Source organism: Hipposideros armiger, unplaced genomic scaffold, assembly GCF_001890085.2.
Source record: "Hipposideros armiger isolate ML-2016 unplaced genomic scaffold, ASM189008v1 scaffold_9, whole genome shotgun sequence".
Lineage (NCBI taxonomy): Eukaryota > Metazoa > Chordata > Mammalia > Chiroptera > Hipposideridae > Hipposideros > Hipposideros armiger.
Window position 1 is genome coordinate 5,089,808 of NW_017731359.1, and position 12,681 is coordinate 5,102,488.

At 40.7% G+C, this 12,681-nt stretch overlaps 1 protein-coding gene across 7 annotated transcripts in view; it reads right to left on the reverse strand.

Annotated features, from left to right (window-relative positions):
• The window catches only part of CTCF (CCCTC-binding factor), a 47,792-nt gene that overhangs the window by 4,309 nt on the left and 30,802 nt on the right, over positions 1-12,681 (reverse strand). For all 7 annotated transcript variants that reach the window (XM_019655723.1, XM_019655730.1, XM_019655680.1 and 4 more), the window contains 6 exons: positions 10,336-10,469; positions 8,241-8,361; positions 7,500-7,649; positions 2,994-3,154; positions 2,306-2,488; positions 1,617-1,752 (listed from right to left, as the gene is read on the reverse strand). In XM_019655723.1, coding sequence (XP_019511268.1) covers positions 1,617-1,752; positions 2,306-2,488; positions 2,994-3,154; positions 7,500-7,649; positions 8,241-8,361; positions 10,336-10,469 — 885 coding nt within the window. The remainder of the gene's footprint in view (positions 1-1,616; positions 1,753-2,305; positions 2,489-2,993; positions 3,155-7,499; positions 7,650-8,240; positions 8,362-10,335; positions 10,470-12,681) is intronic.

A 12,681-nucleotide genomic window follows, 5' to 3' on the forward strand; every position in this document is an offset into this window, starting at 1 on the left:
TAAGCAGTGGGATGGAAAACCCAGACTTCTGGGGCGGAGAGGAGAGACACTAGGTATGAGGACCAGAAACAACTGTGCTCTACAAACTAGCAGTGTAGAAGACAAAAGGAGGAACTTTAAAAATGTATTAGGAACTCTTCAGTAGAAAGATGCTTCTGGGGAAGTACAATCAGGGAGCGAAGCCAGTCTTATTGAGGGATGAACCACAGGAACGAACAGGGCAGTACCATGAGAAAGAAGGGTATGGAGACAACGTCTGCGGCAGAACGAGGCTCCGCAACTAAGAGCCACTACAGGGATCCTCGAGCTCAAGGTTATCTGTGCATCTCTGGTGGTATTTGGGGCCTTCTGACATTCCCTTCCAACAATCCACACATTTTCTTGGCTAAACAAAGGGGACCCACAAAGGTAAATTCTTAGTACAGTGGTGTGCTTTTATAAAAACTAAGCACACTTGCATTTTAAAGGAGGCATTCACTTAAAACCTAGAGACTGAAGAAGATACTGCTTAAAATACATTTTCCACTAAAAAAGGCGGCAAAAAAAAATTACTCTTAAGAATTACTATTATGCTTACTGGATGAATATTCTCTCAGAAAAAAAAGTTTAGAATAGAAAAGTGAAAGTTTTGCTAAAATAAACAAAGAAGGGGACCTTCTTACACATCTAAATATAAAAAACCTAGTGCTTTCATGAGCAAGCTTTATAATAAAACCAGTAAAATAACTGAAGTTCTTCAATATGTTCAATGAGGAATCCTTAGAAAAACATTGGGCACCCACCATCTAAATCTCTTCAGTCTGATGGTACTTCTGGGGAAGTGCATTCCCCGAAACAAAACCCCTCTACGTTCTTTTCCACAAAATGCTTAAATCTGTAGTGACAGATGTGTCTTCTCAACTGGGTGCCAATAGCCCAAGCATCCACGTTATAGAACCTAACGCTTCAGAAGACATTTGTATCCTCAAATGTGACTCCTACATTACCAACACTCTTGTTCTCCCTCCCTCTTCATGAGTCTGACACCTCAAAGCATACCTTCTGCCTGGATCTCACGACTAGACAGGCAAAAATACCCCAAATGGTAGGAAAATAGGCAAAGTCTTAAATTATAAATGGGAATTAAGGAAGAGAAAGGCTGACCTTCACGGATTTGATCAACACATCTCAAGGCTAGGCTGACACAGACAGGCAGTCAAACCAGAAGTTGGTCAAGATGCTTAAGCAACCTTCTTCATGTCCATTAGATTCATTGCTCAAATCTAGACCAGCTTCCTAAATGTAAAAGTTATGAACATAGAAAAGAAACTCTGCTGGCCTTAGAATATCACTAATCTGAGTAAACTGAGCAAAAATAGTCATTTTGCGTTGGCTTTAACTGAACATAACATATAAGGTATTATTAAGCAATGGAATGCCATGAGAAAAAAAAACTGCACCAGGAACAAACAAACTGCTGTTGTACATATATATACACATTAGGAAGATTAAGACATTTAAAGGAAGTAAGAGTGATTGGCCTAATTCTATATCCCAGCACATCCATACATAAACATACTGGAAACTGGTTACCAAAATCTGCCATGTGTAACTAAATCAAGAAATAAGTCACTTACCACTGTCAGAGGAGTCTTCTTTTTTAGAGCGCATCTTTCTTTTTCTTCCACGTTTACTCTTCTTCGTTTCTCCTCCATTTTCCCCTTCTACACCATCTGGACCAGCACAATTATCAGCATGTCTTGCCATGGTATTCTAACAAAAGGACAAACCCTTTTTCACATTACTAAAAAAGTTAAGATCAGAATTGGAAGTTCTCTTTTAGTTTAATAAAATAAAAATATGGGGTATCCATATTAAGTCTGAATGTTAAAGTCTGAATGTCTGCTAATCATGTCCTAAACATGCTCTCCTCATTCAGGGGAAATGGTCTCCATCTGGTGCAGGGAGCGAGGCAGAGGAAGGAGGGGAAGGGAGAGAGAGTCGCTCAGATGAGGCAGCTGGGTCCCAAGTAGGGGGCTCAACAGCCAGTAGGCAGTGGGAGCAAGGGAGGGTTAGATCAGCTCCCTGTCCTTAACACAGTCCCAAAGGACGATCCAGGGCAGACCTTCTCAAAGCTAGGGAGTGCCCCATCAGTGGAAGGGTTCACACATAGATCCACCTCGAGGTGGGAATGACTGACCCTTTCCAAAGGCAAAGCATCCCTATGTTTATCACCTCAGTGGCAAAAACTGCCCTGCCTTGCAGTGGAAGATCAAAAACACAATATTAAGACCCGTAAGAGAGGAAGTACAGCTCTGACTCTTACCCGGCGTGTGAACGTTTTCCCACACTTAGAACAGACGAAGGCCGCAGGGACAAAGTTGGGGTCATGATAGCGTTTGAAGTGCATGTCAAGGAGCTGCTTCTGGCGGAAGGTCTTGTCGCAGTGGCTGCAGGCATAAGGCTTCTCCCCAGTGTGAGTGCGCTTGTGCATGATCATGTGCCTCTCCTGGAAGAGAGCAGGGTGTGGGAACAGGCCTCAGAGCCTGTCACTGGGCTGCTACCCCAGCCACCACCCGTGTGCATGTGGCTGACAGGCTTTTGTCTCCCAAGGCTTGTCGAGAGGATAAACTGGTATTTACTGGGGTACAAAACTGCTTCCATAAATCCCAGTGCAGATATGTTTACTCCTGCTGGGCTGCGTCTCTAATCATTCCCAAGCATCAGGCCCCACGATCATTCTTCTCTTCGCTCAAGTCCTGGACTTAACTCCCACAATTCTGAGAAAGAAATCAGCCTGAGGTGGAGGGTGGGAGTGTGTAAGTATGACTGAATAAAACATTAGCTGGAGACTGAGATACAATCAACAGGACCTTTGGTGACACTCCTCATAAATCAGTTTGAAATATTATCCTTAAAAATAGCCACCCTACAATGTATGTATGTAAGAACCCTCTAATAAAACCTGACACCAAATGAGGCATCAACTGCTTTCCAATTATGAAGGTCTCTACCTGTCTGCATGCGTAATCACACTGGTCACACTTAAAGCGCTTCTCATTCTTGTGTGACTTCTGATGCTGAATGAGGGCATAGCGCTCATGAAACACAGCATCGCAATATCGGCACTTCTTGCCTTGCTCAATATAGGAATGCTGCTTTCGCAAGTGAACACCTGAAAAAGTAAAATACAAAGCCCAGTCTAACTTGTGAAAACACAAAATAAGCATTTCAACAATACATTTCTTTCCGCTTCTTAAAATAATTACTCTGGCTGCTATACAGAAAATGAATTAAAACTAGGAATAACAACAGATGTGCGAAGACCGGTTAAGATGTTGAAACAGGATAGGTGAGAGAAGATGGTTTGGACAAGGGTGATGGTGATGGATATGGAAGGAAGGGGGAAAACTGATGAGAAATCTAGGAAGTTGAATCAGCAGGATTAGTGACTTAATATAGAGTGAGAAGAGGAAGGTGGGTGTCAGGAACAAACTCCTGGTTTCTAGCAGTAGATGGTAGAGCCATTTAACGGGACAAGGAAGAGGGCTGAAGCCCAAGCTATGTGATTGTTTTGGGGGAGGGGTCAAAGGGGTTTTAAGAGTTTCCGGGGCCTGCCGAGTGGTGCAGTGGTTAAGAGCTGGCTTGGGATGACAGAGGGCCCCGGTTTGGATCCCACATGAGGGCCATTTACACTGCCCTCTACAGCTAAGATGCTGAAAAACAGCTCAACCTGAAGCTGGGCTGCTGTCAGTCGCCGGCGACAGTGTAGGTTGCAGCACCTGCTGCAGTGGGTTGCCATGGGCTACCGTGTGTGGCCGGCAGCCAGCGTGAACGGCAAGCAGCCAGCGTGAACGGCAAGCAGCCGCCGTGAGCAGCCGTCCAGAAGCCTGCGACTGATCTGCCTTGCCCAGGAAGAACGCAATGATGGTGCCAACTTGGCCAGTGAAGCAACGTCCTCCACAACTAGACTGAAGAACAAAAAGACAGCAACTTGTCTTCCCCTTCCACCAATTCCCCAGCGCTGTTCCCATCCCCCCAATTCCCCAATAAAAATCTTTAAAAAAAAAAAAAGTTTCCGTTTTGGACATGCTGAATTTGAAATTCCAATGACATCAAAGTGGGAATATGAGTGGCAAGGGATACATGGTTATGTAAGCCTAACTCAAAGGAAAGATTTGGAGTAGAGACATAAATTTCAGAGTTGTTGGAATCTGAGTGAGACCATGGGAGCTAATAAAATCACTAAGCAAAAAGTAAAGGATGGAAAAGAAAGAGTACGGGTCGTGCTTTAAGAAATCTAACAAGGCCAGTGAGAGGAAAAAGTGTTTAAATAAGAGAAGGCTGAGAAAGAGCAGTCAGAGAAATAAGAAAGCCAACAGGATGTAGTACCACAGAAACCAAGGGAAGAAAGTGTTTTAAGTAGCGGGGGGGTCCAATCCACTAAGAGGAATGGTGCTGAGAGATGAAGGGAGGTGGGAAGTGGAATGTTTCCTACATTCAGCAATGTGAGGTCATTAGTGATCTTAGCAAAAGTCCCTTACAGAGAGCGATGGAGTATAAGCCAGATGGGAGGAGAATTAGGAGCTGAGGAAGGGAGGATGTGAGGGATATAACTCTTCATGAGGGTTGGCTGGGAAAGAGATTAAGAGTTAAACCTAGAAGGGGCAGACATTTTTTTTTTTTTAATTGGTGAAGTGTGTTTTTCCAGGACCCATCAGCTCCAAGTTGAGTAGTTGTTTCAATCTAGTTGTGGCGAGCGCAGCTCAGCTGCCCATGTGGGGATACAACTAGCAACTTCGGTGTTGTAAGCCCTGCGCTCTAACCAACCAAGCTAACCAGCCGCTTCCAGACTTTTTTTTTTAAAGACAAAAGAGATATAAGCATGTTTAGAGTTGAGGGTAAAGATCAAGGAGTGTGAACGTGAAGATGAAGGTAAGGAGGCAGTAACCACATTGTGTAAAGGATGCCAAGAAGACAGGAGAGAGGAATCAAGGCAAATGCAATGGACAGGTCAGACAGGAACAGCCTGCTCTCTAACAGCAGGTGGGGAAAAGAGGATGAATGCAGACACAGGTTAAATTTGTAGGTTTGATAACAGGATATTTAGAGTTTTAACCTGCTGCCTTTATTTTCTTGTTAAGTAGGAAAAGAGGTCACTTACTGAGACATGGAAGGCAGAGAGAAAAGGAGAGGTAGAGATTTAAAAGAAGAGTGATTTACCTAATTGTCATGGTGCCTCCACATACCAGGCACCCAAACATTTGTGGAATCAATGAATGAGCAAACTCACTGGGAAGAATGGGTGCACACCTGACAAGGACAAATAGTTGGACTGCCCAGGAGCAATGAGAGCCCAGCTGCATTTGGGATCATGAATTTATGACGCGACCAATCTGATTTAATCAAGGCAATATCTCAACAAGCTTAAAGAGGGCCAATTCTGGGGAATAGAAATGAGAGAAGGGATGGCTCACCTTTTACTCACTATACTATCATGTTCATTATATGAAGGCCTTTCATATACACATATATCTTTTAAATTTTTAGGCCCCAACTTTCTCCTTCTGGTCCTCTGCTAGAGACCTAATTAACAGTAAAAGACTTTCTTTCACGGCCGGCCGAGTGGCGCGATGGTTAAGAACTGGCTTGGGACGCCAGAGGGCCCCGGTTCGGATCCCACATATGAGGGCCAGTGACACTGCCCGGCGACTGATCTGCCTCACCCGGGAAGAGTGCAATGATGGTGCCAACTTGGCCAGTGAAGCAATGTCCTCCACAACTAGACTGAAGACCAAAAGGAGAGCAACTTGTCTGTTCCCCTTCCCCCAATTCCCCAGCGCTGTTCCCATCCCCCAATTCTCCAATAAAAAAAAAATCATTAAAAAATAAAAGACTTTTTCATATATTCTTATTAAATATGTGTAATAATAGTCCTGTAAGGTAAGTATTATTCCTACGCATCAGCTGAGGGAGAAAAAGGAGGCTCAGAGCAGTAAATATTTGGAGGTCTATCTTGACTCCAGTAGGCATCTCCAAAGCCCATGCTTTCCTGTATCACAAAGTGATGAATTTTAATTACTGCACATTAGAGCGAATTAGGCCTGCTTTAAAAAGGAAACACAAATTTCTTTGGGATTGGTTCTGGGAGGTTATAATTAAGTGCCTCATAAAGAGCTCATTATGGTCTAAGAGGTATCATGCAAATATAAAACATTCAAAGTGTTTATTTGCATAATAAAAATGAGTTAACTTTTTAAAAATTGAATAATCCAGACAGTGGCCTAATAGCTCACACACATTGCCATGAGATATTACTGGTTTAGATTTTAGTTTCTACATGATAAGAACAGTAAACGCTTTCACTGATCAGAGGACAGAGTTTCTTAATCTAACAAAGGCCTCTTAACAGCAGAGTAGGATGAACACATGACCAATGGGTCTTATATGGAGCCCAAAGTACTATGCTTCAAATTCAGTCTCATCTTAAAAACGTATGTCAATCTGCATTTTGCTCAACAGTCATATTAATATAAAAATAGTTTTATAAGACACTAGTTAAATTGTATAACTTGACTCAAAACCTTTCGAATAAAACCAATGCTGCAGAAAGATAGGCAATATTTATGCCATGGCTTGGTTTCTGTGATGACCTGTCTTATATATTCCCCCTATGTGAGAGAGATTCAAGCCCAGCTTTGCTACTTAGAAGCTGTGTTCAGTAGCTTTGGCCAAGACACCTGCCTGAGCCCTCAGGTTCATCACCTATAAAGCTAGAATCATATGCCTTGATGACTTCATACAGTTGTCAAGAAGATCAAATGAGTAAAAAACTACTATTGGACAGCTCCTAGGCAATTTGTAAAGTAAAAGGTAATTTGTAAAGTACAGCAATTTATCGAAATGTCAAAATGTTTATAAGAATAATATTCAGGGAGTAATGCATTTTGGATAGAGAACAGACCAGGGCAGTATTTAAAAAAAAAATAAAAATCTTCTTTTAAATAAGAGAAACAAAGGGAGAAATCCAGATGACCAAATCTTTAAGTATGGGTCACACTAAAATTTCTACTGCTCAACTCTGCCTCTATATAAATTCTAGCTTAATTACGCACAGAAATGTAGTTATCACTAAACCAGTAAAACAGCCTAATTACCCAGAGAAAGTACAAATGTTCTGAAAAACCTGAAGTGGACTGGCCTTAGTTCGAATCATGCTATGTCAGCTCCCTATTTGGGGACTTCAACATTCTGGCTACTAATTAAAGGTATACTCTGTTTCCTCTCATTACAGCTCCCATTAATTTACAGATGAGCTACATTTAAGAAAGAATCTTGTGGCCTGACTACATTAAGAGAAGGAAGAGACAGAAAAAAATAGCAGCTAAGCAATGGCTTTTATTAAGTGGCAAGCCATTCACATACACAAAACTTGTAAAAGCCAGAAAAAGTTATTTATAATCTTCATACGTTCATAAATCCTTCAAAATATTTTTCTTATTTGCCACTAGTTTACTTACCCAAATCACTTTTTCGGGCTATGACAGTGTCACAGTGGGGACAGTGAAATTTGGCCACATTTTCTGTGTGCTTCTGTAAAATGTGCATCTTCATGGTACCACTTTGGGTAAACCGGGCATGACAAATATAACATTCATAAGGTTTTTCCCCTTAAAAGGAAATACAGAATGAATAAATTGGAGGAAATAACTGAATAGTATCATTTAATTGGAGGGTAATTCAGGTGGCAGATATGCAAAGCTCTACAGGTCTTACTTAGGAAGGTCGAGGCTCAGGACCTCTGCCTGGCTCATGCCTATCTTCAGAGATGGCAAACATGTTCCAAACTGCTGCTGCCACCTCTGCTATGTCAAGGAGTTGTACACGTTGGAAAGAGTAGTTCCTACAGCAATGCTTACTTACCTCTGGGGGAGAGAGGAGATGGGGACAACAGGAGGACCTACTGTTGTCTTAGATTTTTCTTCTAAGAAAAGACAGTACTTAGGAAAACTGAACAAGCTGGGTTAGGGAGTCTACCCAGACTTCTAACAGTAAAAACTTTCCATTCTCCAATGTATGTTCAGAACAATAAATTCAGAACAATAAATTCAGAAGGTAGGCCAGAGAAGTATTCATCAATTGTATACGTTCATGCCAGCTTCCATTCAGATAGACAATAGGGATACGTGGAGGTTTACAGAGTCCCACGGGACCCACTGAAAAGCAGTTCAATGATATGACAAGAAGGGGAGAAGTCCTACCTGAATGGGTTCTCATGTGCCTTTTCAGCTTGTATGTGTCCCTGCTGGCATAACTGCACAAGCTGCACTGGAACGGACGCTCTCCAGTATGCGAGCGAATGTGACGTTTTAATTTGCTGACCTGAAACACGAAAGCAACCGAATCTCTTACACATCTGTTAACATAGACACAATGCAAGTGCTGTGCGTCAGGTGATTTACCTTTTGGGCACTGAAGTTCAGAATACAGCAAATGTAAAAAAGATTGAATTTCTTCCTCCTCATTATTTGCAATCTTTCTCAAATCCATGTCATAATCCAAGGAAAAAGGGTAAATGGACAGGGGCAGACATGAATCAAGACTGGTCATTAATAACTGTTTAAGCTGGATAGGTACATGGGGGTGTATTATACTACTCTATCTACTTTTATATGTTTGAATTTTTCTGTAATAGTTTATAATAATCGTGCTTATTTATGGATCAATTGTTTTCCAAATTTTGAATGTGAATTAATAAGCACACGTTTCAATTCCCCTCAGCTTCTCTTCCCAGCATCAGTACTTTCCAGACAGGCCAGACTTTAGGGGCCTCTCCTTCACCTTCCTCACAACTCACTATGCTTTCATCTCTTGTGGGTACCTTTCCCACAAAACAGTGACTTTCAAACTTGGTTTTAAGGACTTTGAACACTCACTAAGTTTGATTTGAAAAATTTAAAAAGCATTCCAATTTTAACAATAAGAAACCCTTTGCACTCCTAAGTGCTACACAGCAAATTTTCACACTGTAATTGGTACCATGGTCCTAAAGTATTACTGCATTCTCTAAGATGTGCCTACTTATCACATTAAATTCCTATATGCACAAGGATCTATTCTGTCTCAACCAGCTATTTGTTTATTCCTTCACCAGTATCACACTGTCTTCATTCACTATATGGTTTTACAGCATCCAATAGCACAACCCTCATTGTTTTTAAAAACTTTTCTTAGGTAGTCATTCAAATTTACTCTTCCAGCTGAAATTTAGAATCAACTTTAACATCTCTTTATTTTTATTTTTTTTTGTATTTTTATTTTTTTTAAACGTCTCTTCATTTATTAATGTCCTTTGGAAAAGTCTATGAAGTTTTCTTTACATAAGTTATCCAATGTTTTTTGTTGTTCAGTTTATCCCTAAATCATTTTACTGCTGTTAGAATTTGAACCTGTTGCCTATACTAAATCACTGATTTCTGTGTATTTACTTTGTATCTGGCTACCCAGCTGAATTCTTACTACTCTAAGTTTTTTAGCTGATACTCTTGGATTTTCTATGTAAGCAAATATGTCTGCAAGAAATGACAGTTTTGTTTTTTCTATTTATAATTTATTTATTTTACCAGCTAGGATTTCTAATAGAATGCTGACGTAACAACAGTAAGATGGATGTCTTGTTCCAAATTGTAACGGGAATATTTCCAACGTTTCAGAGTTAATTAGGGTGGGTTTACTACTAGTATCTGGTACGTACTCCTTCTACTCATAACTTGCTAGAACTTTAAACAATAATTGAGTATTGAATTTTATAGTTTTTCAATAATCTACAGAAGTGATCATATGGTTTTCCTTTAATCTCTCAATGTAGTACACACCAATAATTTCCTAATGTTGAGCTATCCTTGCATTTTAGATATACTATATTTAGTAATCACCATTTAAAAACATATATTACTAAATTTGGTTTTAAAAAGAATTGTATTTAGAATTTTTGATTTTTTGTGAGAATAAGATAGTTTTCTTTTTGGTTGTATCCTTCTCCAATTCTAACAGGTAGCCTCAAATAATAAAGGTGATAAAAATCTCTCATTTTTAAATGCTCTGGGTACAGCTATTTGTTTCTGTGAAGTTGGTAGAACTTGCCTGTAATAACACTTTGGAACTAGTGCTCTTTTTTTAATAGATAAATCTTTTATACTCATTACAGTTTCTTTTGGTGGCAGGGAGGGGGAGTGGGAGTGTTAACAATCTAGTAAGATTTTCTATCTCTTCTTAAGTCAGTTTGGGTAGTTTATATCCTTATACTGGAATCATGGTCTTCTTAAGAGGGGAACCAACAAGGAGCTGAACACTCACTTCTACGCTGGCGTAATCGCACATGGAACACTTAAATGGCTTCTCATGAGTGTGTTTGTAACGTCGATGCCGCACCAATTCTCCGCTAGTCACAAAGGCCATGTCACAGTCTGGGCACTTGTGAGGACGTGTACCTAAGAGAAAGGAGGGTATAACAGGAAGACAAAATCAAGGGCACAGTTAATGACAGAGTTCAACTGCTGCATCAAGATGAATCCTGGTCACCTCACCAATCCTGCACTAGCATGAGTAGTTCTATAAGCTATGATAGGGTCTGGCTGACTTTACAACACTAACCCCAGCATATTAGAAACATGCGCTAAATATTTAGTTTCTCTTAATTACCCATTTGAGCTGGGCTTTGAATAAAAAATCCTTTTTACCCCTATTTTGTGGATATTCTGGTAATTGTGGATTAAAAGTTAATAGAAACACCCTTCTTTTTCAACCCTTGCTAAAAAACATAGACCATCTTTTAAACCTCAATGTAGTAATATCTAGTACAGATCACAGAATAGTTATTTGACTTGAGATGCTTTTGCGTATCAAATCTTACTGTATTACGACTATACATATAGGGCCATTGTGCTGTCCATATTGACAGGTTTGTTTGTTTTTAAGTTATCTAATTAATTATTTTTTAGCTGAGCCATGCTGCCACCTGTTGGCAGCTCAGCGGCTACTCATCTCGGGCCGGGAATTGAACTGCTGTTGCTCAAAGCTCGCACTCTCCAGTGAGCGCTTAACCAACTGAGCCACTCGGCTGGCCCAGATTTTTTCTTTTTTAAAACATACAAATATAACAGCTTGTTTTCGATATAAATTTGTTTTGATAAAGAATTCTACAGGGCCGGCGGAGTGGCGCGTTGGTTAAGAGCTGGCTTGGGACACCAGGGGGCCCCGGTTTGGATCCCACATATGAGGGCCAGTGACACTGCCCTCCACAGCTAAGATGCTGAACAACAGCTCAATCTGGAGCTGGGCTGCAGTGAGTCGCCAGCGACAGCGTAGGCTGCAGCCTCTGGGGCAGTGGGTTGCCATGGGCTACCGTGTGTAGCCAGCAGCCTCAGTGAGCGGCTGTCCAGAAGCTGGCGACTGATCTGCCTCGCCCGGGAAGAGCGCAAATGATGGTGCCAACTTGGGCCAGTGAAGCAACGTCCTCCACAACTAGGCTGAAGAACAAAAGGACAGCAACTTGTGTGTTCCCCTTCCCCAATTCCCCAGCACTGTTCCCATCCCCCCAATTCCCCAATTAAAAAAAAAAAAAAAAGAAAAGAATTCTAGAGACTTATCAAAGGCTTTACAAAGTAATATTGCCTTTAGGTGATTTTGGATCACTTTCAAATATCCATGTCTAATATTCTGTGCTATGAATGTAAACTCATGGAATACTTGAACATTTTTATGTACTAATAATATATATAACCCTGTACATTTCTTGTCTTTTCCCCCTTTCATTGACAGAATCTTACTGTTTTTAATATGTCTTCACATAACAATCCCATAACTGATTACTTCTAGCCACTTTATATTTTGGACACTGCACTGGAAACATTATGCCCAGGTAATAACGATAATAAGTAGATCAAGGTGACAGCAGGACACAGTGCTGTTTTTACAAAGTATTATTCAGAAACTAGGGGCCATCTGTAATTGTGGGCTGCAGGAAAAGAGGTGACAGCAAGGTAATCCCAAACACCAAAACCAAAGAAACGTTATCTCTGAGAATGGAATTAGTCACAATGTAATGAATGGGAGCAGCCATGTACAGAAACGATTCTCCCAGAGATTGAGAGAACTGTGGAGAAGGAAGTGTGATTGGAATATGATCATAGCTAAAAAGTTCCAAGGAATGTTCATTTGTTCAATTTGCTTCTTTAGTACTACTGAGGATGTAGGAGTGAAGGACAGAGTTCTTGTCTATGAAAAATGTATAGTCTATTTGTATAGAAAGGTAAGTGAAACAACAGTTAATAAGAGAAGAAAAGCAGCATCCATTTCTCTTAGGACAAAATAAGCTGAAAACCAAGAATCTCCAATGTTTACCTAGTACTGTCTAGGGGAGAGAAAGAGGCTTGCCTCTGGCAGACATAGCATGGCAATTAGGAAAGAAGTAGACAATGCTGTGGGACAGATATTTTCAATGGGTTGCACCACACGAAAATCTATGTTCCTCTGCTCAAGGTCCACGCTCACCAAGTCTTCCCATCCTTCATTGCTACAGTATCTTGACATAGGCAAGTGTGTCCCCTAGAATGCAATACAACTAGATCTAGAAAATGAAAGGGTATATTCCTTACCTAAACTGATTTTCTGACATGCACCTGACCCTTGATGGCTTGTTTA